The sequence below is a fragment of the Anser anser genome (assembly GCF_964211835.1).
Source record: "Anser anser genome assembly, chromosome: 3".
NCBI lineage: Eukaryota > Metazoa > Chordata > Aves > Anseriformes > Anatidae > Anser > Anser anser.
Genome location: NC_139722.1, coordinates 49,043,111 through 49,070,612, shown reverse-complemented (window position 1 = coordinate 49,070,612; position 27,502 = coordinate 49,043,111). Strand labels below are relative to the sequence as shown.

The 27,502-nt window shown below is 48.0% G+C and overlaps 1 protein-coding gene across 5 annotated transcripts in view; it reads right to left on the bottom strand.

Moving 5' to 3' along the window:
* Nucleotides 1-27,502, bottom strand: part of SOBP (sine oculis binding protein homolog) — a 125,927-nt gene that overhangs the window by 39,333 nt on the left and 59,092 nt on the right. For 4 of the 5 annotated variants that reach the window (XR_014582020.1, XR_014582021.1, XR_014582022.1 and 1 more), the window contains exon 5: nucleotides 25,245-25,340. The exons of the other annotated variant lie outside the window; for it this stretch is intronic. Coding sequence is in view for 1 of the 4 variants with exons in the window: in XM_083830186.1 (XP_083686312.1) it covers nucleotides 25,245-25,340 (96 nt within the window). In the remaining 3 variants the exon portion in view is untranslated. The remainder of the gene's footprint in view (nucleotides 1-25,244; nucleotides 25,341-27,502) is intronic. 5 annotated transcript variants of the gene reach the window in all.

Genomic DNA, 27,502 nt, shown 5'->3' with positions numbered 1-27,502 from the left:
ACACTGCAGACCACAAATGCCAAAGCACAAAAACTGAATGACAGGAAGATCGGTAATGAGATAACTGCCTATCTCATTCAGCCGTAACACAACAACCCTCAAGAAGATTGAATTTACCTAACTGGGGCATGTCCAACGCTAAACAACAGAATGAACATTTCCTTCAGTACGTTTAATGTATTTATATTTTAGTGGCGGGTTGCCAGTGTGCTACTTATAAGCTCAATGACTTGATATCATTCATCCGCTTTCCTGTGAAACGCCCGGCAATCTACACCGCGGGGTTACTCGGAAGACACCGCATCAGCAGAAACACGACTCGCGCCCGATACGGGAACACCGAGGAAGCCGGGGCCGAGGGATCCTGTGACGCTCATACTGCTCCAACACTAAGAGGGGATGAAAGCCGTTCCCGTTGGCATCCGTATCTTTCTTTTGACAGAGATGTCCAGACTTGGCCGTGAGGTGACCCGCGGGCACAACATGGACGTCCTGCAGCGCTGCACAGGGCTGGGCCTAGGCCTTCAGGCGCGGGGTAATTAATGCTTTAACCAGCTGTCAAATGCAGGTGCAAAGTTCGTCCATTAGTGCCATCCACCAACAGCCTCTGAATGATAATCTAGTATCAGACACTATTTCATTAAGAAATACGTGTGCTAAAGCATATTTTCAGCAAAGGCTGTCAGGATTTTGAAGCCTGCCAAAGGCTGGATGCGGCAGCAATGTAAATAGTAGGAAGTGGCTTGAAATGCAGACAGGTTTCTAGCAAACATCCAAAAGAGTCACACCAGTACTCTCATGCACAACTCAGCCTCACTTCCCTGTGCCCAGATCACCCAGCCTAGGGCAGAGGCTGTGGTACGGACACCACAGTGCCTTGCCACCCAGTTTCAGCAGGGCAAGGCTGCGAAGCACTGCCAGCAGGACACCAGGGAAAATCTCAGTGTATTAAAAGGAAAGAAAGCAGATCTGCATGTCCTGAAGAACCAGGTGCCTAACTGTCTTTAAAGGGTGAAGGAGTTTAAAACCTCCCTCAGCTCCCCTTGCCAGCCCCTCCAGGTTGCTGGGCAGTGTGTCTTCCTGCTGCCCCCCAGCCTTCCTCCCTTTCTCCACCACCAAAGCTTCTCTTCAGAGCAAGCCACCCAAAAGGCAATAGTCATCTTTAAGCAAATCCCCTCATGGATCCCACCCAGGGTGCTAAATCCTGCGCACAGCCCCATCTCTGCAGCCTGTTGCATGACCAAGCATGGAGAAGCTTTGGGCCAAGAGCCTTATCTTGAGCACTGATGAGTTCAACACCTGTGAGCAGGAAGAAGCTCTGGGTCGGACTGACTCCTGCAGCAAGCAGCAGCAGCCACCCAGAGGTCTGTCCCGACACTTCATCCCCACCCCATGCACCTCCTGTGGGCTGCCCCACGGAGCTGCTCTCTCAGAGCCCCACTGGGCCAGGAGGGCACCTTCAGCTATGTTTGCCTCAGCTCCAAGGCGCTCAAGCTCCCTTTTAGCATTTTCTGACTCAGAAAGATGATGAATATTAAGAAGCAGAAGCTAGGCACCCTGCTGTGCCGTCTGGGAAACCGAGCACGTGGAGATCTCCAGCAGGACACGGCCACGCTCTGCTCAGATGTGCAGGGTCAGAGTGAGGAGGAGGAGGAGGTGGGTGTGCTCCACCCAGAGACAACAGCAAAAGACAAACTCCTTTGAGAGGTTAGCAATAATCAGCACAGTGGAATTCAAATTCATAACTGAAAGGCTTTTTTCCTTTTCATAATGCTGTTGTGCTTTTTTTCCGTCTGAGTTACTGAACCAAGTGACAGAGTGGGTGCAGCCTCGTTAGAAGCTGCAAAACCTGCCGTTGCTCATCGAGGCGTCCTGTGTCTCCATACCCAATCCTCCTCCAAAATGCAGCCCCTGGACCCGTTCTGCACAGGAAGGCTTCCTCCTGAGAAAGACATAGTGCCTGGGGAGGGGACACAGAGCTCAGTGTGTCCAGCACCGTGTGCTGGCCCACAGGGAGGGATACAAACTGTACCAAGAGCCAGGAGCAGTTCACAGCATCTACTTTCAAGACAACTGTAACCAAAGTTCATGCCTCAGCCACCATTACTAAGAATTAATGCTCTTTCACCACCAAATCTCAAATAATAGGTGGCATCCAGCACGGTGGCTCTAAGCAGTTACCCAGGCTCAATCACCATTTGCAGCGTGCTTATTGCACAGCATTCAGCGTGTTTATTGTGTCAGGGTTTTTCTGCCCAAGATGCCTCATGATAATTTTTCATTACGATTGTTCCACTTGAATGGAATGATTATTATAAAAAAAAAAAAAAAAAACGTCATTCCAGATGAAACCTGCTGCGAAGGAACCCCGAGGCAGGCTCTAACTGTGAATGTGGTTATAATACAGCTCGTAGCAATGCTAGGTGTGAATGAAAACAGATTTTTACAATGTTTGTAGCTTTGTGCAAAAACAGTTTACAAAACAGAACACTGCAGTCGCCTACAACTTAAAACCGTCCTGCAACAAATCTGAAGTTTTTTCAACCTCCCCATTTAAAAGAGAACAAAGCTTTTCTGCTTGCTTGCTTTTCCTTTTGATGATGTAACCCTCCTAAACTTCTCTACCTGAAAACCTTTACTGCAGTTTTTTGAGGAGTGAATACTGAATTTCTGTCATTTAAATGCAAGACCTACCCTGTCTCCATTTTTCACTCTAATTATGCAAAAATCTAAGCTACATGAAGCATAAGGAGAAAATAGAGCTATTTGGTAATTAATGGCTAATGATAAACTGATTTCATTTTTGAATCATTGCAGTTGTCACCTGTGTTATTTAAAACATAGTCTTTTCAAAGCACTTGTGTACCTTTGTTTTGAAGGGCTTTTTAGTGCTTATGGCCAAAAGCAATGAATGTAAGTTACGCTAATGCCCGGTGGAAATCCAGGTTGGTTCTCGTTTCATCAGAGTGGCTACGTATTTGATTTTGCATATAAACAGCTGAGCTCTGTGTTTCCAGCTTTGAAACCGCAGTAAGAACTCTGGATCTGAAAGCAGTGGTGAAGCCCACAGTACGGTGGGCAAAACTTCAGGGAAAATGAATGTAGTGTGAAGTGGGATTTGCCAAGAGGGAAGTTCTTCTCCCCAGAAACCTTCCTGTCTGAAATAACACAGAATGGGACAATAATAGCATTTAAAGCTTAAAATCTGTAATGCGGGGTTTTTACACACATGCTATAGAGGAGCTGATTACAGGGCACATCCATACTGCTGTTTCACTACTGATGGCTATGGCCATCACTCCAGCAGTGACATAAGCCCTGAATACAATTAATATGCTGCAGAAGATGAAAGAAGGGCAAGAACAGGAGGGGCAGGGGTGCAAACACCTTCAGCAGGACAGACGACCTGTCTCACCAAGGCTCACGCTTTCTGAAATACCTCAAGAACCCAAATGCCCTTTCCAAGGATAATGGAGGACCTGAGAAACCTTGTCAAGTCAATTGGCCTTGGAGCAGACCCACAACATGCGAAAGATTTTGGGGCACAGCAAACCCCAGCTCCAGCCACCAAGCCACAAGCTCAGGTCTCAAGCAGCCCTCAAGCCTCAAGCTCATCAGATGGCTGATGCAGATCTGCAAGCAGCAGCCCAACATTTGCACGGTGCTGCACCAACACCAAAAGGCCAAGAGGCAGTTCCTCTTCCAGAGTTAGCCTGGCTGGACAGGAGTCCACTCAGGTGTGTCTGTAGCCTCGTTCTTAGCAAGCCAGATTTGAGGGCAGGGAAGTGTGGAGACAGCTGAGTGTCTGCACCGTGCTGCTCCTTACTCCGTGGGTGGCATTGGGAGAAGTCAGCTTGGCAGGCCGGTGGCAAGCAGTCTGATTCGGGCTATGTGGGCAACGGTCAGCCTGAAGACTCACTTCCAGGCCAAGACTTCCCATGATGTGCATTCCTAAACTTCCCCTGTTCCTGAAACGATCTAGGAGAAAACCGAGCAGCCAGAAACAGCTATGTTGAGTAGGTGGAGCTGGGAGTCTTGGTGAACCACAGTACGTGCCGTTCTACAGACAGGTGATTTTCCTTTTCTGTGATCCTTAAGCTGTTCATGCCACAGCGAGAGCTTTGCTTCTTCCTAAAGGTGACAGTGAAGTGCCTCCTCAAACTGCTGCCGCTAAAGCCCTGCAAAGCACGAGCAGTGAGAAGTGCTGTAAACACCTTGAGAAGCGGACAAGGACTGTCGGCGCTGAATACTCAGGAAACCAAAAGAAAGGAAACAAAGCTAGCGGCTGGAAAAAACACTTTAGGGGCCTGTAAGTACTTCTTCACAGTGTCTCATGCCTGCCACCGCTTTGGGGCAGCAGGGGAAGGTTTCACTAGGACATCCCCCCCCATCTCCCTTTCCCTCAGAGAGTGGAAATGCATTTCCTCTCCAGCCCTGGAGCCCCACGCTCCCACCCAGGGGCTGCAGGACAGGGCCGAACACCAGCGCAGGTTTCTTCTGCAGGGCAGATGTCAACCAGCAGAAAAGGAGGAAATAATGGAGCCCGCACGCTTTCCAGCACTCCCTGCAACGAGCCCCAGCAACCACAGAAATGAAGGGAAACTGCGAGCCATTAACACTGCAAATGCTTACAGCAAATTGCTTTGAGAATTACAGGTGCTGTTAAGCACAGGAAACTCAAAGGCAAAAGAGGAGAGGGGCACTCTGCTAACCTTGAATAGCATCTCCCTTACAAAATGACCAAAATCTTCACTCTTAACAACCTCATGCTACCATGTCTGCAGAAATCTTAAGAAGCCAGATGAAGATTTATATTCTCTAATTAATTCACTTTCTTATTCAATACCCGAATAAACATGTTCGTCCTATTTTTCTGAACAAAACTTTATTCTGGTCATATAGCAAAGTAACATTGTGAGACAGAAAATAACCCATGTGGCTCATCTGTCCAGAATTTATATCTAGTAATATCTTATATGTATTTTTTCTCCAATATATTTTCCTTTTAATATTCAAGAGAATATAAAAATAACAATAAAACCCCCTCCATTATGTTTCCAGTGGCTCATAAGATGGTTGACAGGACTATAAATGTAATAATGAGGAGGTTTGAGGGGCAGGTTAATGTTTTTTGCTAACACATGATGCTTTTGCCTAAGGCTTTGCTGGAGGCCAGTACCACTTCACCTGGACTGAAATCACCACCGAACACCCATTAAATCACTCAGACTTAAATGTAACACTACTGGGTCCAGAAAATATTACTGTAATCCAGTTTTGAAATATCATAAGTCTGTAGAACAGCAAGTAGGAATGCAATCTGAAACCTAGAGAAATCTTTATTTACCTGCAATGAAGAGTTTTAAGTCTAATTCTTCCTCTCACCTCTGCCATTTCACTGTGCTGCAACCCTCACAGATTTGCGTGTTGTTTCTTCTGATTTATACTTGGACAAGCAAGAGGCTTATAGAAGTCTCTGGGTGCTTTGCACTATATATATACATACAAATGTATATATGTGGAGTGTATATATACATTTTCCACCTGTCTATCTAGGTCGGGGATCTTCAGACTTTATTATTACATGGTATTCTTTACCATTCAATAACATCTAGAGGCCAGGACCACTTGCTCCATGTGCTATAAAATATACATTATTACCACAGCGTGGGCTGCAGCAGAACTCTCACCACCTACCTGGGGCAGACCCCCTGCACACTTTTCCCCACCTTTCCCAAACATATAAAATCCTTGAGGGACTACATCAGCTGCTTACTTGGATGGAAAAATAACATTAGGGAAAGATTGACTTGATTAGGGAAAGATTGACTTGAGTGTTAGTAAAAATGGATGAAAAAAAAAAGATCAAAACTTTCCAAGAGGAGCTTTGCCGGGTTTCGGTCCACAAGGCTTTGAAGGGAGTCAAAACTGTTCCAGATTTGACTGCTTGTGATTCACACTTGGAGAATTACTGGTTGGTAATGGTACGCACCACCCCGCACCCCAGCTTAAAGAGCAGCCTCCTCTCTGGAAACCACATCTGATTAGAACAACCCTGGGCCAGATCCAAAATGTGCCTGGATCAAGGAAAAGTTTGTCACACTGGTTTCAGAGCAGGACCGAGACGTGTCCCATCTCTTGCAGATTGGGCATGGAGAGTGGAACTCATTTTCCTGCTTCCCCCGGAGTCGGGGTCTGGAGCAGATGCAGCCAGGCACATGAAATCACTCTGCCATGCACACAGGCCTCATTCTGCATCCCTCCAGTTCCTCCTGCTCTGAAGCTCGGATCCCGGCTAAAACCCAGAGCCCGCTGGTGTGGTCCCGGCTCCCCTTCCCCTTCTCTTAGCACAAAGTCAGACTCAGAGTGGCTTCCACTGGGCAACTGCTAGACTCACTCCTAGGCACTGCCAGATGGAGCAGGTAAGGCTGAAATTAGGGACAGGGAAAAGAAAAGGTGGGGAAAGCAACAGCATGCATGTCCTCCAAATTGTGAGAGGAGGAGAGGAGAGGAGGGGAGAGGAGAGGAGAGGAGAGGGGAGGGGAGGGGAGGGGAGGGGAGGGGAGGGGAGGGGAGGGGAGGGGAGGGGAGGGGAGGGGAGGGGAGGGGAGGGGAGGGGAGGGGAGAGGAGAGGAGAGGAGAGGAGAGGAGAGGAGAGGAGAGGAGAGGAGAGGAGAGGAGAGGAGAGGAGAGGAGAGGAGAGGAGAGGAGAGGAGAGGAGAGGAGAGGAGAGGAGAGGAGAGGAGAGGAGAGGAGAGGAGAGGAGAGGAGAGGAGAGGAGAGGAGAGGAGAGGAGAGGAGAGGAGAGGAGAGGAGAGGAGAGGAGAGGAGAGGAGAGGAGAGGAGAGGAGAGGAGAGGAGAGGAGAGGAGAGGAGAGGAGAGGAGAGGAGAGGAGAGGAGAGGAGAGGAGAGGAGAAAAAGAAGAAAATAGAAAATAAAAAATAGAAAAGAAGAAAGAAGGAAAAGGAAAAGGAAAAAGGGAAAGAGAAAGGGAAAGGGAAAGGGAAAGGGAAAGGGAAAGGGAAAGGGAAAGGGAAAGGGAAAGGGAAAGGGAAAGGGAAAGGGAAAGGGAAAGGGAAAGGGAAAGGGAAAGGGAAAGGGAAAGGGAAAGGGAAAGGGAAAGGGAAAGGGAAAGGGAAAGGGAAAAAAAAAGTTTGTCGCTGGTAGGAGGATTTTACCATGACTATTATGGCCACTAGCTATCTTAAACCATTCTTTTGCAGGATTTTAGTCTTAAAAATAATAAACGAGGAGTTATGAAGGCCTGAAACTGCAGCCTAGAGCCAAACGTATGGTGAAGCAATGTGTGTGAAAGCTTCCCAGCCTTCTTCTGTCGATGCCCCTCTTGTTTTACTAAGGCCATTCCTGCCGTGAAGCTGGGCTTACTGTCACAGCACTTGCTGGCCGTGCCGGTGGGGCAGCCCCCAGCTTTGCTGGTGACCCAGGCCAGCAGAGGGCCAGCCCTCACGCCCTGCACTGCCTGCCGCGGTGCTCCGTCAGGCCTGAGGAACCTGCTGGTGTTCGAGCCATGGGAAATGCCCCCTCTTCCACGGTGTTTGCACCTACCTCTTTCTAAGCAGGGTAATGTGAGAAAAACGTCCCACTAGGTCTTTTCTACTCAAAGGAAAAGAGAGAATACGCTTTGTTTGTCCTCTCTTTAGCAGTGTTCAGCACTGGCGCGTACCTGACTCCCGGCTATTTACACAAACCAAGTCTATTCTTAGCGAACCCTGGATGAACCTGGGGTAACGCCACTGGAGCCAGTGTTGTTTTTTCAGTTTGAACCACGTAACCGAGAGCTGAATTTGGCACCAGGCATTAACTTCTCACCACGGAGGGCACGTTACGGCACAAGGCACCAGGCGCGCTATTCGGTAAGCAGCACGGTGAGAGGGATCCCGCAGGGAATGCACTCACTCCCTGCCTCTGTGGGTGATGCAGGCTGCGACTGCATAGATTTTAGCACGTGAATACATCATGGCAAACACTGCTATACTCGGAAGATCATGCAGATGATTCTCTCACTGCGTAGCATGCACAACAAAGCAGCTATGCGGAAGATGCACAGCAGGACCGAAGAAGTTAATGCATTTAAACCCTCACCCTGCAAGCGACTGCATGCAAGGCTCTCCAAAGTGCTGTGCCCTCTAGACTCCTCCTCAAGGACTAAATCCACCTAGCTTTCTCCAGCCCTTCTCCTTCTGCTGGTCTTCCTGCAGAATTTCCTTCTGGCAGCAGCTGTTGTTTCGCTGGGAATGCTGCTCATCAAACCAGCCGAGAGCTGGCTGCCAACTGAAGACCAGTGGCCATCGCCTACAGACTCCTTGCCATATGGTTGTTTTATGCAGCTGAAACGTTTGCTTTTATTTTAAGGGCTTTTATTTACATTTATTTTAACACCAACCCTGGGTCAAGTGCTTCTCCTCCAGTGACATCCAGCAGTAGAAGAAGGAAGGGAAGGTAGGTAAGGTGCTGAGACAGGACTCATCAGATTGGCATTAAGAAAACAAAATCCTTGAGTAACTTTGCACGGGGGGAAGGGTAGGGAGTGAAATGATGTGGATGGCCCAATTTCAGGCATTGACTTTGATTGCCCAGCTCCGGGGCAGACCGTAGGCATCTCCGGAGGGTGGATCATGGCAGCCACATAATGAGGAGCTTCTGAATTGGTCCCGGCAGACTCTCTCTCCACTGATTACAGAAGGAGCAAGTTAACAGGCTCGTATGTTCTTTACCTTCACTCTGTATCTTTAATCCTCCTCTTAAAATGTGGAGAAGGCTTCCCCTTACTTGGCTCGCCTACTCAGAGCATGAGGTTTTTGAAACGGGGATCAGGTTTTCCTGCAAGTGTTTAGAGCATCTAGTGCAACCACACAGGGTGGTCCTTGAACCACCACCATCACATGAACAAAGTGCAACATTACCATGGGGCTCTCTTTCCACTCTAGGATCGGCAATCACGAGGGGCTTTGCCCAATCCCAGACTTTAGGATTTGGTGCTCTGCAGTGAGGTACACATGTGAGCACTTGCACACTCGTACACACCTTGTTATATGAAACGCTCATTGCAGGATGCAATACAGTAATGGGGGAAAGGAAGACAGAGTTTAGTGCAGCGTATTTACCAGTAGACATGACTGGGAATATCGACTGCTGTTCACATTTACCCTGCACATTTATCACCCTGCGATATAGGAAGGGAGATGACTGGGAGGTGGGGACGTGCCAGTTAACCTCAGGCACTTGTCCAAGCACAACGAGAGGTCTGAGGTATGCACGAGGGCTGAAATTCCATTATAGGTTTTAAATAATTAAGCACTACATGTTTGGAAGCTCGTTCCTTCCTATTACTTTTTAAATAATTAATCTGTATTTACATCTATTGAACTTCATGAAGCTGTACACATAACAAATTTGAGTCAAGTTGCAGAAGGAAGATTTTCTTGTCTGACTGCGTTACAAATGATTCCTGTTCTATGCAGTAGCTTTGGATATGTGGGATCAGTCAAAATCCAATTCGGCTCAATGCTGTACATCACAGACACACGTGTAAGGGGTTTTCTATCAGTTATTCACAAGTAATCAAAACACCAAGAGAAGCTGTATGTGCTTCTAACAAACATCTTAGAATAGCAAAAAGTGATTTGAGTTAGAAAAGAGTGAAAATATATATATATAGTTCCTATTGAACATACCCATTACATTCAGGCTAATGTGATCAGTCCTGTGTCACCTGCAGTACAATTTGATAAAAAAATTAACACCTTTCTGCAATTGAAAAAAGCTAATTTCAAAAGCTAGAATAACAGATACAGTAACAAGACCTAAAACAACAACAACAAATCTTTATCTAGAGTACTTCTCTTCCTACGACATGTTATCTCCCTCTGTTTACTTCAGGTTCAAGCTGAAGAAGGTGTTATACACCCTGCAGTTTCCACCTAGCTGGGACTACACACGATGCACCCAAGCAAACGACCAGTGCTGCTCAGACCTTTGAAACAATTGAGGCGCTGAAATCAGGCTCCTGAAACCCCAGCTCTGCCTTGGGAAATGAATCTGCAGCAACGGCAGCAGGATTACATGTTTATCGTGCACGTGATTTCCAGCTCATGTTAGCTCCTATTTATAAGTAAGCAGATATATGTGCATTCACTTATGCAATTCTAGCTGGCATTCCTGCAAACTCAGTCCGAAAGTACAACGAAGTTATTTCCGTTTCAAACAGAATTACGACTAATAGAAATGCTGCTGGCCAAACAGTTCCTTCAATTATAATAAATGGAGCAAAGCTGCCTTCAAACTGAGATCTCAGTTACACCTGCACAGTTATTCTGGAAGTTAATTAGATTGCACAGGGGTAAATATGGACTTAATGTGCTCTTCAGAGGCCTCATAATGGCAGAAGACGTATTAGGGATAGAATAAAGAAACCGACTTTGCTTTCAAATCCCTGGCGGTCTTTGCAACGAAGGGAGAAAAAACATCTGTACCTGGAGGTGAAGCAGACTGGTGTTAGAAATCACAGAAAGAAAGCCAGTAGCCATTCTGCTCTGTGGCAACCCTACACTGTCACCTTGCAGGGGAATGGTGCGCTTCAAACACTTCTCCCAGTGCTCTTATTTTGTAATTGTTTTAAAAAAAAAATAAAAATGCATACATCAAGGACAGCCACCGGATCCCATAATGACGACTCTCCCGTTTGCTCCTGTGACCCGTGCAGCGCAAACCCAGCATCTCCAAGCAGCAGAGCACAAGCGGGGCTGCGCGAGCAGAGACCGTGAGGTCAGCTCCGAGAGAAAATCAGGATGCCACGAGATCAAGGCCCGGCTAACTCAAAGCACAGGCAGAACCCGTGCTTCAGATGTCAGCCGGCTCAAGGTGCTGCTGGTGTCAGTGCAATCATCAGAGCAGTGCACGCGCCAGGCTCCTCGCTGCGACGGCCGAACCTGCAGCCTTCCCTTTGGATCCCGTTTGGGGATTTTGTTTCCCTTTCAGACAAAGCCAACAGCGCACAGTCTTCACATTTCAAGGCTGTTTTAAGGATCAAAACCCATCTTGCTCAATAAAAAGGCGAGCACGATTCATTGTGGAAAATTATATGGGAGCTTCACGTGCAGTAGGTAGACAGGATTCTGTGACTTTTATCAGAGATACTGGTTTAGAGATCGGTGCTAATAACAGCTTCTCAAAAATGCCTTTCCCCCCCAGAATTCATGTTTTCACATAAATCCTGATTTTGGCATACTACTTTATTGTGGAGACATCTTCTGTGTACTGGCTGGCTTATGCAAATCAACCACATGTCCTATAAATTAGCCTTGAAATGCCTGGGATAATGAGCTGCTAGCACGGAGAGCAGCGTGGCATTAGAGGAAGGGCCCTGCCCAGGCTGGGAGAGCAGGAGGACACCGAGCGCGCCCCAGCTGCACGCAGCAAGGCAGGACACTGTGGCTCTCGTCCCAAAAAGCAAGGCTGACTGACCAGGATTGAGAAATGCAACACTAGGAGATACCTAAAGATCAAAACCCGTGGTAATTATGTGGTGGGAAGACGATGTGCCCCTAGCTGCTGAAACGTAAGCCCGCAGATCTTGGCTGTCTTGGCCGACACGTTTAAACTGGCTGCGGGCTGGGTTTTCATCCCTGCATAATTATTTTTTTTCTCACTGAAGCCCTTTTGACACACGTTACGTGTGTGAATGTTACGGCATTCGGTGCCTTTTCTGGAGATGTTTATGAGCCAACCAAAAACCATACCTTCCCTGCATTCCCTCCCCGAGATGGAGGGAATACCTTGAAACTACTCCCCGCTGGATTTTAAGAAGAAATGTTTCTGTTGGCTGCTGCTTCCTTGTGAAGCACAGGGTTAGGAGCAAGCTGTCCGTACACAAAGGGCTGGTTTCTCTGCCCCTGACTCAGGCAGTGCTGGCTGAGGTGTGTGAGGTGAACCATAATAAATCAGCTGTCAAATCACAAATGCACTGCTCGCTTTTGGTGTGTGCCTAATTGGCACCGCACGTACAATAATTAAAGCTATATTGAATTTGTGTGTGGGCACCTTAATTTGCAACATTACAATAATTAAATGACGCTAGTGTTCAGAAGGAGGTATCTGAGAAATAAAGTGCTATTAGCACGACTTGGCAGGGATGACACTCTCACAGATCCTTTACCCCGTGTCCAGCACAGGCTTTGTCCTGGGCAGGGCTATTCTGAGCTGGAGGCGTCTTACCCCAGCCGACAACAGTGTGGGCAAAAGGGATGAGATGAGGGCAAAGCAGGCAGGAGGAATTTATCGTCACGATTCTGTATCAGCTTCAGATGTGCAAGTATCTCCATTGTATGAGCACGGAGCAGAGACAAAGAGAGATGAGGGGACTTGGCCGGAGTGACAGGCGATGGCTGCAACAGAGCTCATTAAGGGCTGGCCTAACACTGGGCATTACGGCCACCTTCCTGGTAATAAACTCATGGTTTGTGCTCAGTCACAAGCCTCACAGTTTGGATATATCGAGAAATCAAGCTGTGCATAGCAGGAGACAACAGCCTGGTCTCTCTTCGATGCTAAGAACCCCATTTAGTAATAGCTGGGCTTTAGAGCATTTAGGGAAGGGGACTTCCTACAGCTAACAGAACCGAGGAGCCAAAGAGCACAGGAATTGGGGACATCAAAAATCTGTGACGTAGTTTGTCATGGACATGGGGAAGAAGATAGCTAACCTGAGGGAAAGGGAGCTGGTAATGGAGGAAAACATTCCGAAGGGGAAGAGAGACCGAAGGAAAATGTTGCAAGGAGCAGAAAACAAAAATAAATAAATAAATAAATAAATAAATAAAGGGGAAGAAAAATAAAAAAGGATGAATTCTAGATGGAGGAGTGTGCTCATGCTGCGGACAAGCGCAGGGGGACGAGCTGCTGGCACCGAGGCACCGGGGCAGGTGAGAGGCAGCAGCCGTGCTCTGCTCTGGCTGCTCAGCGGCTGTAGCAGGCGCGGTGTTAGCAGCAGCTGTTTCAATAACGTTTTAAACCCTCCTGCCCTCCTTTCCAGAGCTTCCACATGTAGATTCAAATCCCTGGACATTCACAGGCAATTATTTTCTAATGATGCTAGAAGCAAAGCTTCCAGTCCTATAGCTTCAAAAAAGCTGCTGCCCAGCCGTGTTCTGCTGCTGACCTTTTCAAGACCTAGATATCTGCGAGATACCTAAATAAGATAATTGGCCAAATACAATGCTGGTGTAAGCCGGAGGCCTTTCACCAGAGGTGACACAAGCCCACGGTAAGCAGGAGAGAAGCTGCAGGAGCTCCATCCTTGCCGGTTTGCCCCCTGTGTTCAAAGGCTTCTCTGATGCTCGCAGCTCTCCTGATTCTGTGTGATTTTATTCATGGGCGTCTCAGGGTTAGGTTTCACGGTGGCTGTGCTCGGCTGCACAAACTGTGCCAAGCGAGCTTACGGGAATGGCAGCGTTGTGCACAAGATGTTACCTCTGCAAGGGCAGGCCCAGATCCCTATTTCCACCGTCGCACGAGAGCAGCCTATCGCAGCGTGCAGGACACAAGCATTTCGTGGCCTCGCGGACAAGCTGGAGAGGCAGTCGATCCATCGCCACGACCCCGATGTGAAGGGATAAGGAGCGAAGCCGATGGCTTCTGCCCAAGCAAGCGAGCAGAGAGGCAGCGTTTGCTCGTTTCGATCTGCAAAGCTGACTTGTTTAAATATGAATGTGCTGCTCATAGCCAAATTTTAGTGACAGCAGCCCCGTGGCATCTATCACTGTTTGCACTTTTGCTAAAAATAGTCGCGCTGTCTGGGGATCTTTTCGGATGCCACATCTGCAGGAGGTGTTTGTTCCCCCACCCCTCTCTACCCGCTATGTTTTCCTCCCCCTCCTGGGTACGCTGTGCTCAGGAAGGCATCCAACACTCGCGTGGCGTCGCAGCAACCTGAAGTCACTTCCCTGTCCTCACCAAAAGCCCGTGCCCTTTTCTCTCTCTCTGCCTGGGTTTCCCTTCTCTCTCTCTTCAGGGTTTTGGTGCAGGACCGGGGCTTTGCCCACCAGGACACGGCTGTGGCGGTGCAGCGTGGCAGCGATGTGCGGGCACCCTGACACAGAAGGGAGGCTCCAAAAATAAGGGCAGCTCTCCAGCAGAGATCACGGTTACTTCAGGCAGCTGACGTTTCGGCTAGGTCCCAGGGAAGGATTTTGGTAACAAAGGCAGAGAAATGTCCCCCTTTATGTGGGGGCCGTGCGGTCAGCCAGGCCCTCTGGTTATCTCCCTTGGCTGACCACAGCTAATCTGGGGCGACCTTTGGACAGCTGGCACTCACCCAGGCCTCAGCTTTCAGCCCCGGTTTGTGGCTGGAGGAAAAACGAGACAAAAAGCTGGGCTCCTGGCCTGTGCAAACACATCAGCTACATATCCCTCATTAAGTGAGCTCGGCACGGTGGATGAGGAGGATGACAGCGCAGCGCCCAGTGGCAATGCACTGCGCAAACCCTCTGGGGAGAAAAACATTTGCACAGCTCAGCCTCCTGCAATCTCTCGGAAAAGAACCGAAATACGCACACGATGAAGCTGGAGATGTTTTCCAGAGCCTGCACAAAGCCTGTCCCTGTGACAGCGTGCGTGCACCCGCCGCGCAGGCGGCTCCTCCCCGGGCAGAGCCATCCAGCCGTGCGAGCACACCTGGGGCACTGCCTGCCTGCTCTGTGCTCGCTGCCTCCCCGTTGGCTCCCAACTACCTGCTGACTGAGCTGAGAGGTGAGATTTATTAACAGAAAGTGAAGAATAACCGACAAGAGAAGCATTTGCCTTTCCTCTGTCCTCAGTCTATTAGCTCTCTAATATTTCAGCTTCAAGCATCCCTCACCCCTTACACTCGGTGCCGGGCCGGCTGCAGGACGACCAAGCAGCACCATGCCCTGACACTATCTTCCAGCACCGCACAGACCCGCGTTTGGGCCAGATTCTCCTCAACTGGAGACCCCTTTAGACCACTCCAGCAGCAGAAAGGCACCCTGGGAGTACATCAAATGCCATTACCACCTTTTCAGACTTCTTCCTATCAACAGGGGGGATGTAAAGGCATCCCAGGCTCAAACCAGAATCTGCCCCCCCTATTTAATACATTTAACAAGGGAAGCTGCTGCTGGGACCCCAAAGGCACAGAAAGGGGCAGTGACTCCCCTGGCGGCTGGGAATCCACCCTGGTACAATGTGGACACGTAGCGGGTGTGCGAGCTCCGTGGTGGAAGGAAAAAAAAAAAAGAAACCTCAGAAAACGACTGTTTCCCCATCTTGACATTAATTTCAGTGGCATGTGCAGCAGTGTTCATTCAGGACTGGGCACAGGTGGTCAATTATTTTTCTGCCTGTCTAGAAGAAGCGTGTTTATTCCTCATAATAAAAAGTATTAGTACAATGCAGAGTTTATTGCTCAATTAGGAACGTGACATGCAAAGAGTTACAGCCTCTTGCGGGGAATACAAATAGAAATGAATTTTTGCTGCTGAATGAAATACCACCCTCCTCCCCATCAGACGTGCAAAATCTAAACAACTTAAGGGCCAATTGACAGCTTTTTGAGGACCCATATCTAACTAGCCTGCGCAACAGAATATTGTACTGTGTATTAAAGCTCTATAATATAATCGGGTTCCTTTCTCTGTTTAAAACATTTTTAATTGATCGTTCATGCACAGATCAAAAAAAGAAAAAGAAAGAAAAAGCAACCCAAGCACAGAATTTAATTTGGGTCCCAAGTATAAACAAAGCTGTGCATTGAGCAGAATTTGAGAACATTGTACACATGCACAGTTTGATCACTTTGTGGGATCTACACTGCCTGCTTCAGCTCCTGTGCACTGCCTGTGCAGGCAAATTGTTTTTAAACACCTCAAGGTAAAGCGGGGAACCAGCTTTGCACCATTATGTCGGCTAGCAATTCATAATAAATGAACCTCTCTGCAAACAGCAAGGGTGCTGCTGCTAGCTATTCAGAGTATCACACAACTTTAAATAATAGATATCGCTTTGCACTTCTAACGTTTTAATCTCCATCTCCAATTGCATGTAAAAGTAATTAAATAACAGCATCCTCAATCCAAAGCTGTAGACACCTCAACCTAAAGTTAGCAGACATAACTTTAAGCCTACAAGAGAGTCCTCTGCTTGAACTGAATGGCTCTATGAGCAAGCTTGGAGTTGTACAGATGCAGAAATACACCGCTCAACTGACAATTAGAGCTGCTGAAAATGCTGGTGTCACATGGGAAGTATTTATCTAGTTAATGGGCAGATGCAGGCACCTCTAGAGATGCTGTAACCAATCCTAGATCCGCGCCTGATTGTTCTGAGGAACTCACGCTCTGGAGGTGCTTGCCTCCTTCCATCTACTGTCAGCGGGACCTGAACAGAGAGCTTGGCCCTGATGTTGAACCCTGAGATGCTGCTACAGGTAGGGACGTGAACCAAAGCGTGTCCTAAGCCAGAGGGTGCTGCGGGACTGGGAAGACACGGGTCACGGGTGGGAACCAGAGTGAAATACCCGTTGCCTCAGCTATCAGTGCACCTGAGAGCCACGTCTGACCACCTGAATTGCAGCGTCACCCTGTGGGATACCTACAGCAAGGCACACCGTCCTCACAGAGGGACGCAACCTCCAGCATGATGAAGGTTTCACTGCAGTTGCAAATACTAGTGTGGTGCAAGGCGTGCAGCACTGAAATCATCTGAATTCAGATTGCTACGAGCAAAACGGACCCTGTGTGCCAGGAACAGCTGTGCTCAGGATACTCCTGTGTGTTAACCTGCATGTACACCCACCTGAAAGATCCCCATCTACAAATGAAAGCACTAACAAGAACGCTTCGTGTAGGGAAACAGACACTGCTTCTCAGAGAGAGTGACAGCAGCGCATCGAAATCACGCTGTGCAAGACAACATTTATAAAAATGTTGACAGATATCACCCCCTATTTGACTTATGGAGCCATCAAAAGCTCGCTTCCACGGAGTGTTTTTGGGCCCTTCAGTTGACTCAATCACCAATTTAGAATCTGTCAGACTTCATTATGCAGATTAAGAGCCTCTCCTCGGTTTCATTTGTTATGCATTAATAAGGGAGCATCGGCGAGCGTATCCCCTCGCACAAGCACAGCCTTTGTGCCACTACATAGTAAATTTTGTTCTTTCGAGCGCTTGAAAAAAACCCGGGCACAACAGCAACATGGCTTAGTTGCTATGCTCGGACTTAGAGCCTCTGCATAGGGATCAGCTCCGGAGTCTGCCCTGAGCCGAAGCACACCGGGTGAATTATTCCTGGATGTGACCAGACGCATTTTGCCTGTTCCTCCCACCTACAGGGGCGTGCTCGGTCCTGGCCACCCCGGTACTCCCGGAGCAGCGCGATGCCTGGTGCTGCTGCAGCACCCGGCACCAAAAGGCAGATTTATTATGAATGCTGGTAGGGCTCTTTTTTTTTTTTTTCTCTCTCTCTCATTGACTAGATGTGACTCAAAAAGTTAATGGTAATTGCTCTCATCTTCATTTAGCAATGAGAGAGAGAGAGAGAAATGGGAGCAATTTGCAGATCTGAGAACAGGTCATTACAGGTGTGTTATATTAGTGTATTCATGAGCCCCCTGGGACAGCCATGCTGAGATATCCAATAACTTTCTTAATGTGTAATTACACACCATTGGACTATAATTGATTAATTGAAAAGAGAATGTAGGCAGATGCTAGGCCAAGGCTTCTGCTGCTCATTAAATGAGTATGTCCTTGCTTCTTTTTAATAAGTTAAGTGAACTACTCAAAAGCAATTAAGTGAGAACTGAAATTCATTAAATTTTAAGTAATTATTGGTATTAACTTCCGTAATAAAATGCAGGATTTATATTTTGGGATTTTTTTCCCCCCATCCTGGAAGCGACACAATAAATACATGTCACTGATGTACCACAATACATGTCACAGATGTAAAAACGGCACCCTGCTACAGAGAGGACACTCCTTGCAGACAGGTTTTCCTCGGAGTGCCTTCAGGTAGCTGTGTGAAGTTAACCTGCCCTGTTGGGGCATCACTCCTGGAAGCCCTGCATGGTCCTAAGGGTTCCCAAAGACAGGGGCTTGCCACAGGCTGGGCCTTAATTCTGAGAACTAAAAAGAGCGTCGGCTCCTGATTGTCAAAACCCTGCTGTCTTAAAGTTGTCTCTCTTTACTTGAAGGATGGCAAAGCAATATCTCTTCAAACTCTTGTCCTTTTTAGCGTGGAGGGCAACGTATTCAGCAATATGAGGCATAAGCCAACCGCAGCTTGACAGACACTCCCCCGGCCCACGTGGCATCTTCTCAGACCTTACAAACCCCATTCTCACTGAACCCCTGTGTGATTGAGGTAGAGGTGCAGCAAGGACCAGGACCAGGAGCCAGTTCTCAGGACTGACCCTGGTGCTCCAGGTACAGAGGTGTGCAGGGCTCCCGGGGTGCCCCATGACATCTCCTCTGTGGAGTCGTCTGCCCCTTCTGCACATACCCCAAAAGGAAAATATTTATAGCTCTGGGGGGGCGACTGTGGGAATTTTATTTCCAATTTGGGAGGAAGGAAATGTGATGAATTTTATTTCACCGCACTTCACTTCCTTTTGGAACAAGGCAAATCTTTATTCTTTAACATTCTATAAAAACTGTCTGAATTTTATTTAAATCGGTTATGAATGCCAGTTTCATAAAGCAAGGCTACGATTCACAACTCGTTTTCTTTCCAAGAGATACAAACCTGTGTGGTTTTTTTCCAGTTTTATAGAGGTTTGGGTGGGAGGAGAACTAAATTATTTTTTTTCACGCATTTTTACCTTTAAATTTACTGCAATCATTATTTAAAAAAACAGCCCACTAAAATGCATTTTCAGCTAACAGTTTCTTAACTTCTTAATTGTTTAAATTCCCAGCCAATAAAAAGATTGGCATTCCTTTAAAATCATTTTTGAAAAAGCAGTTTTTCAATGAGAACATGTTTAATATGAAAATTATAACTTCAGTGAACACATCAAATGAGGAAAGCAAAGAGTAAAGCGAAAAGTAAAAATAGAGCAATAAAACACAGCATTGCAGCGAGGAGAAATTAAGAGTGGAGAAATTATTCAGAGGTCACCAATAATTGCACATTTATTAATAAAATATTTAATGCTGGTTCTGGGAAGGAAGATGACAGAACTGGAGCAGTAATGGGATTTTAATTACTTTCCTTTTTAACAAATGAGTGTTTCTTCTTTTTTTTTTTTTGAAATAATAATAACGCTAATGTCAAAAACTAGAAAACTGCCTCCTTCTGAGGAAAGAAAAGCTTGTGCTCACCTCGTGCCAAGTGTCACATCCTAATGTGTCACATCCTTGCCTGGTGCTGTGGACGGCGGCCGCCCTCGCCGACCCCCAGCCCCAAAGAAATGAGGTGTGGGTCTCGTTTCCACAAAAGCTGCTACGTTGGGCTTGCTACTCTGTCTGGCAGGGGTGTATTTTCTGCAGGTTGCTGCCCATGGTCTCTGACCACAGCCTTCAGCTTAGATATTATTAACAAAGACCATGTTTGCTACGCTTCCAATGATCTGTTTGCAGGCCTCCAGCACTTTTTGGTCACAGAGGGGGAAGGCACCTCTGAGGAGTCGTTTGGCTTCCCGCATCTACAGAACACAGGGTGTGATCCAGAGCCCGCTGCGAGTTTAGGGAAGGGATCCTATTGATTTCACAGGGCTTTGGATCAGACATGGGCAGAGTCCTAAACACGGCATGAGCGAAGAAAAGATGGCAACCTCCTCCAGCTCCCCAGGGCCTACAAAGCACGGGGCCACCATCTACACTTTTGGTGGGGTTTGGGGGACGCTCTTTTTTCAAATGTTCTCCTATAACTCACGAGCAATTTAGCTTTTGAAAATGAAATGCTACAGGCGATGAGGCTACAGCCTGACCTAAGCCTCGCTGTTATTTCAGTCACAAGAAAGGTTGAATTTCGAGTGGCCAACACTATTGAGGTTTTAAGAACATCAGCACCAATTCTCTGCTACAATTCCTTTTCTCGGCATTTTTGTTCCAGAGCCACGACTGCAGTGCTGGCAGCTCCCCGGGCCTCCTCCAAGGGCCCTGAAGCCAACGGAGGGCTCTCCATCGGCGGCTGAAAAATGTCCAAAGTGGGGTCATGCCCTGAAGGCCGGAGGTGTCCCTACGGCCCTGTGAGCCACGGGGCTGCGGGCAGAAAGCCCTGGTGTCCCAGCCTTGGATGAGGCTGAGGAGACAAGGCCGAGGAGGTGCTCTCCCTCTCCCTCTGCTGGCTTGAACCTGAAAGCAGAAGGGAGAGCTACACCAGGTAGGCTCTGCTTTTTCTTCTCTCCGTTAAAATAAGGGGGCAGCATGGGCAACAAAAAAGGGGGGAAGGGAAAGCGAGGGGATGAGCAGAACTATTGCCCCCTAATCCGGTCCTCCTGTGAGGGCACTGTGACTGTAAGCGCACTGACGGGCAGTTCCCTTCAGTGCTGAAGCAACGTCTGGTAGCAGTTTTGCTTGACAGCAAGCAGCAGACAGGCCAGGTACCTTCAAAAAGGAGAATCCAAACCCTGCTTTCTAAAACCAAAACCCTCGTGGCCTCCAGAGAACACTGATGCGCGCGTTTACATTTACCTTGGCTAGGACTACAAAAACCACCGGACTCATCCAGTCACAAACACCCTCCATGCTTTCCTAAACCAGCCTGCTAAGTATTAAAGCATCTCCCTGCTCGAGCACGGTGTACCTGAAGTCGACCTGGTCGCACCCTCGTGGGTCCCACGTGTGTGCCATGCTTCCTGACCCTGCCTCTAGTGCAGCAGCAGCCACACGCCTCGAGCATCTGCTTGTAGGGTTTGCTCGTAGGGCCTGCATCTCGGGTTTTGCTCGTATTTGTGCTGGATGTCTTTTCAGAGCTCTCTCTCCCTCTCTTTGTTAGTGATTAAAGATCGCTGGCTGTGGGTGAGTTTGCGTTAAATCCAATAACAAGCGTTTCATTTTGTGTCTTTTACACAACAGCCTCCAAACACCAAGACTATCTCCTAATTCATCGCACGCTGGAGTCACAAATTTATCCTCCCCGAGCAGAACTGCTAGGAGCACACTTTTTGATTTCAAAGAGAAAAAGACCACGGTTTTACTGCAGCAAAACCACGGATCGCGGCTGGGTGTGGGACTGGAAATGCATTTTTTTTCAGGGTGTTTATATTTTGTTTTGTTATTCGCTTGCTTTACATCTAATCCCAGAGTGGTGGGTGGTACTCGGATCATCTCCATAAACAAATGATCTGGAAAGCAACCTGGCGTTTAATTTCCTTAACCCATCAGGCCCTCCTGTGCTCATACAGCAGCGCGCCGCTCTGAAACCTTGACTCAATATTCTGGGCAGCCAGGAGGGGGGAAGGACGAGCCGTTGGTTTTTTTCTTTCCCACTTTTGTTAAAAGGCACCCAAGCATGGCTCTTCCTACCCTGACTAACCTGGGTAGGTGCCAGATGGATTTTCCCTTTCTCTAGGCAATGGCTGAGGAATTTCAGCTGGCTGGGGCTGGGGCTGCGGTCTTTTCAGTGGCCTTTTCATCCCGGCCTGCCCTTTCTCAGCAGCTAATCCCATCTCTCTGCCCGTATCCACTATTTGCTGGACTGTACTGCTCTTTTACAATCAGCTTCCAGAGGACTGAATTCTGCCTCTGCCGCACGGAAGCAAAGAGATGGGCCTAAAAGGAAAGCTTCCAGCCTAAAAGGAAAGCTTCCAGCCACTCGTGGAATAAGAAATTAAAATACTGAGGCAGTGCCGATGGCAGTAGGGTGGCTGGCTGGCCAGAACAGCATGCTGGCCCGGCTCTTTAAAAAGAAATTTTATATTATGCAGTTCCCAGTATTTATCATGGGTAGCTAACCTTAAGAAAACGAGATCCTCAAAGCTGCTGAAAAGCTCACAGGGAAAATTTTATGTCCTCAATGACTGGAGCATCCCATCCGCTTTTGCCTTCCGTGCTCTACAACACACAGCGTGACACAGAGCATATCTGGATTTAACACGGGGCATGAATACCCTCGCCTAATCCCATAACTGCATAATGGCTTTCTATGCCAACCAAGATCTTTAATTGTCTCTGCTTTTCTTAATGCACACAACCACCGTAAGCACTCGGGGGTTATTTTGCCCAAATTGTAACTTGTTCTTCTTCCTATTTCACATCTATCTCTCTCAAAAAAAAACACATAGCTGAGCAGCACCTCTCTAGCCAAAGCACCTCCTTCTTTGAAGTACGAGCAACGAAGAAAGCACACAACCTGCAACACCGTGGGCTGCTGCGCTTTCAAATCCCTCCAAGTACTGAGGAGTTAAAGCTCTCGCTGGTGCCCGTGACCCAGGCTATTAGCATGCAGCCCGTGTAGCGCAGCTCCTCGCGTGCAGAGCCATCAGCGCCCAGCCCCTGCACCCCGCCTGGCAGCGCCCCCGGAGCGCAAGCATCTCCCCAGCCCGCGCTCGCTGGAGCAAGCCTTGCCGGAAAATGGCAGCTGAACCCTAAAGCAAAGAAAGCACTTTTGAGCCTCGGCTTCCCAGCTCACCTGACAGGCTATCACAGCACTTGCTCTCAGCTGCACTAAGAAAACTCCAAGGATTTCCCGGTTCTCAAAAGCACAAACAAGTTTCAGTTTCTCTTTCCTTTAAAAATCTCAGCTATTCGCTCCTCGAACAGCAAGAAGTCAGCATCTGACTGGCACTGGTAGAGCCTGGGTAAGGTATTAGCACTGGAAAAATATTTTCTAGAGGAAGCAGCTGTCCCTACTCCTTTCCTTCGTATTTTTTCCCTCTCCCCACCTGAAGAGATAGTTGCTAGTAAAAACACAGGAATACTGACTAGCCTTCAGGAGAAAGATACCGTCTTACTGGCCAGTTCCTGTGCAATTCATCTGACTCTCAAGCACATTTTAATATAGCATTGTTTCCAGAAAAGTGCAAATACAGAAGGAAAACCACTACCTCTCTGCAAAATATGGAGCATCTTCAACAAATAATAACACCAGATCCCCCCCACCAAAGCCATCATCACAGCCCAGCATTGTATATTCTCTGAAAATTCCTAAAATACACCTTTAAAGATAGCAGAGGTATATACTCATCATTTGTCTATTTTTTCTCCCCGCATGCGAATTGAGTACAGGTTACATCCCTGCCAATTTTGTTTCCAATAGCATAGGAAAAATAGAGCTATGACAAATTGCTTTTATTACTTCCTCAAACAAGAACTGAAACTTGTCCAAAAAAGCACATGAAAGACTAACTTGGATGATTTGAGCTTCTGCCAGGCACAGAAGCGCTATAACAATGCAGTAACTTACATGCATACTGATAGAGGAGTAATTAACTGGGCACCGAAAGAATGCTTGATTTTAATAGTACAAGGGGGGTTAATTGGTTCTTTGATAGCTTGCACTAAAGATAAAGCAGATTTTCAGTCAAAATAATACATTTCTTATTTTGTATACATGCCATTTTGTTATCTCACGACCCTAGCCCTGAACTCCTGCAACACCGAGAAGCCCTGCTGACTTCAGGGGCACGTGGTGGGCTGCGATGGTTCCTCAGACCTGGCCTGAGCTGGGGCACAGTAATTAAGCAAGGCCTTGAAGAAACCGCTCCACTTACTTGGCACAGTAATTGTGACTACAGCGGGGAATCCCTTTTTGTGTTTGTCTCATTTCCTCACCTTAGGACACAACCCTGCTGCCCCTGAAACCAACAGGAACTTCGCGAAGGATTCAAGAGGAAGCAAGATCGGGTCGTAAGGTTCAAAGCTCTTTTTGTCTGGGGAACTATGCTGGGAACCCGCTGACCCTTCTGAGTGACACAGGTGGCTCTAAACATCCTGAAAGCTCTGTCATGACCCAGCAGGGGCTGGCCTAGCACCGGGGATGCTCTGGGGAGTACATCAGCCTATGGTCCCCCAGCACAAGTGCCAAGCCCTTCTCAAAGGGACGGCAGAGTCTGGGCATCTCTCATGAACCACAGCAATCTTGGGGCTGGTTCCTGTGCTGGGTCATGCCAGCTCAGGGGCTCAGCTCCCCTGGACACCCCACCTGGGGGGCCAAGGCTGGCGTTTGGTCCCGTGTTTGCTGCAGGGGAGGCGTGCACGGGTTTCGGTGCGGTGGGAGCGCAGCTTGCTCTGCTGCCGCCACCCCCCTCCCGTGCATTATAATTAGAAAAAAGGCGCTGTGGGTTGTTCCCAAATCTAACCCAGAGTTACAGTTCTCTGCAAATATTTCCAGTTAGCCAAATGACACATTTTACTTAGGTGCGGCCAAGAAGAAAGGCGAGTGTGAGGGAGAGACCTACCGCTTCATCTAAGACTCCATTTTCAAGCGCAGTGTGTGAATCTCTTTTAAATATATTACAATTCATTCTCTGTTTACTTTAGGTAAACAGAAAAACTCATCGTGGAGCACTCATTTTCGCAAGCTAATCAAGAACATTAGGTCCCAACAGATTCATTTAATAGAAATATAATAGGCATTCCTGCTTGCTTTTAATCTTGCCTAGCTGCAAATGCTAAAATGAACAGCGAATTAACCCTGCCTTGGAACAGAGATCCTTTCGCAGCTGATATCGGCTCTCCTTTGGCTCGTAAACACTCCAGGCTCCCTGTCAGTGCTTTCCTGGCTTTCGCTCTTTCCCCGCAGCAAAAGAGAGGCGAGGAGAGGGCTGGGAGGTGGAGGAAGAGCTGAGCCCTACGGGAGCGCTGCCTGCCAGCCCTGCACAGCCACAGGCGCCCGAGGCGATGCAGAGCTGGGAGGTAGATGGGGGCAGATGGGGGCGAGGGGTCTGGAGGGTCTGGGGGACCTCGGAGGCTTTCCTGAGGTCTGGGGGTCCTCGGAGGCTCTCCCAGCTTGGCCAACCACCCCCGACCCAGCTTGCCCCCATGCACCATGCCGAGCCAGGCAGTGCCACAAGGCCGCTCACGTTCTGTCATCAAATACACGAGATTTTCAAGCAATTTGAGATCTTAAAATTGTTCACGGATACCAGAACTAGCATTACAATGCTAAACAGGAAAAAAAGAAAAAAAAGAATAAAAAGAAAAAAAACTGTAATATTTCATAATGTATGTCATAATGAACAAAAGCCTTTCAGAAAAAAAAACGGTTTTCACTGTGCTAAAGTAACAATCTAGACTTGTTGTAAGTATGTTATTCTTACAAGTAGTTCGCAGTTATTCTTGAAGGCAAGTCTTGGAGTTTCCTTAGCATAGTGCTGCTGGGGAAAATTTTCAGCATGTCCATCTTCATCTCTAGCCTGAAGGGAAATATAATGGCCTATTTAGGGACTTACAAATAATGGAAGGAAAAAAAAATAGCTAAAAGCATAACAGCTCAGATCATTAAAACAGACGGGAATCCCCAAATACAACATTATTAAAAAGTTTGCTTAAATACGCAGTACCCCTTTTAGATATGAGAACTTGGGGTGCTGCTTTCTTACACAGCGTAAGTTGAACATGCAAATTCATTGCAGTGTAATAATTAGAACAACAAAAGACAAACCCCAAATGAAATATGTGAGCTGGAAACCGTGAGTAACTTCAGGGTTTCAATATACTTCATTGCATTTTTCAGGATTACATTACATACGTACTCGTTTAAACTTTTTGACATGCGTAAGCAATCCCTAGATAATGTATTTTCAGTTTAACATCAAGGCCAAAAAAAATAAATAAGTTTTCATACTTTGTAATTTACATGTAACACTATTGTGGATAAATGGACTCCCCCCCCGTGCTTAAGCAAAGTCCTGAAAGGAGCAATCATCTAGCAAGAACAGCGATCCTTCAATCAAAGGCAGTAAAAATATTTAATTACGAAGATGCATTAAAAGTTCCTGGTTATTTGGAGCTGCAGTGTTAATTAAGAAAGCCGAAGTTTAAATGGGAGACATTAACAGAGCCCATTAGCAACACTGCTTGCAGATAGCATTTGCCTCCTCGTCTACGGCGCTCTCCGGTTTCGGGCTGAAGCGAAAGGGAGACGTGGGTGAGAGGAGGAGTGTCGGCAGCGCGCTCATTACACTGTTCATTTGGGTGACACTTGCACTCTGTTCCGCTCCGTCTCATCTGATCCCTGGCTGTTCGCTCTCTCCCTCTCGCAGCCTCCCGAAATTCGCAGCTGAGCTGTCTCCCTCGCATATGGCTCGCATATAATTATGCACATTCCGTTTTACACTGCATTAAAATGATGAGATCCTGGCTCCCCGCCAGCCTATTTATTTAAATAAGCCCCGATGAGCTGGCGGGGGGGGAGGGTGGAGGGCTGGAAGCGGGGCTGGGAGAGGGGGTGACAAGGAGGGGACATGGCGGGGGGCACTGGGTAGGCCCTGTGGTGAGGGTGGCGTGTGGGGACCGCCGGGTAGGCCGCGGGGCCGGAGCGCGGCACCTCAGCGGTGCCAGCGCTGCCGAACCGTCCCCGCCTCGTGCGGCGCGAGCTGCCGCCTCTCGCCGTGTGTCACACTCCCGGCGCGGGGACGTTTTTAGCGTTGGCATTTGTGAGAGATATTTGCACCTCGCGCGCTGCGCGGCTTGTTTGCCTCCAGAGAGGCTCCTGCCTCTCCTCTAGAGGAGGGCTGGGGAAGGGGAGCAGCGGGCTGGCGGCCCTGGGGGTGTTCGGGAAAACGTGACGCCCTTCAACCTCATCGACTACACCAACCGTGCCTCGGGCCTCTGCTTGGCCGTCCTGCGGAGTTAACAAACTGCACGCTGGAGATAATGCAATTTTTAAAAGCGTCAAGCTTCTCCAAAAGTGTATTTCAAGTGGCGTCTACACCTGTGTATTATTACAAGAAGCGGGCAGCTGAGAAGTAGCTTGTTATGTATGTATCAGAGCAGCTTGTGGGTTTTGTCTTTCACTGCCTCAATGGCTGCAGGGTGGAAAATGTTTACAATTTTTTCCTTCGAACCACAAAGAAGAGGCAGAGCGTTCCCGAGCACCTGAAATCACTTTTCTATCGACAAAGGCTGAAATGTATTCTTCTAATTGTTAGCTTGAAACCGAGACCTTTCCCACGCGATAAAGCTACCTCCCATACCGCGTGGAATACCGAGTCCAAATCCGAAAGTGCTTCATAAAAAATAATAATAAAAAATAATAAAAAAGCTCATTTCGCACACAAACTTTGTCCTTTTTTCTCCTGAGTGAAAGAACATGGCCGGCTCGCTGAAGCCCTTCCAAGCAAGCTAGAACTCAATGGGGGGACGAGCGGCTCAGCAATGCCTTGCACAAACAGAAAGGCAGCTGCCAGCCCAGCAAAAACGCTCGTGGAGGAAGAAAAACCTGCACATGGCCAGGTGACGGGGGACAGGCGGGACCCTACATGGGGCAGGGATGTTGTACGGGGCCCATAGCGCTGCCGGTGCCCCCAGACTCCCGAAACCCTACCTTGGCACTGTGGTGGATGCCGTGCACGCG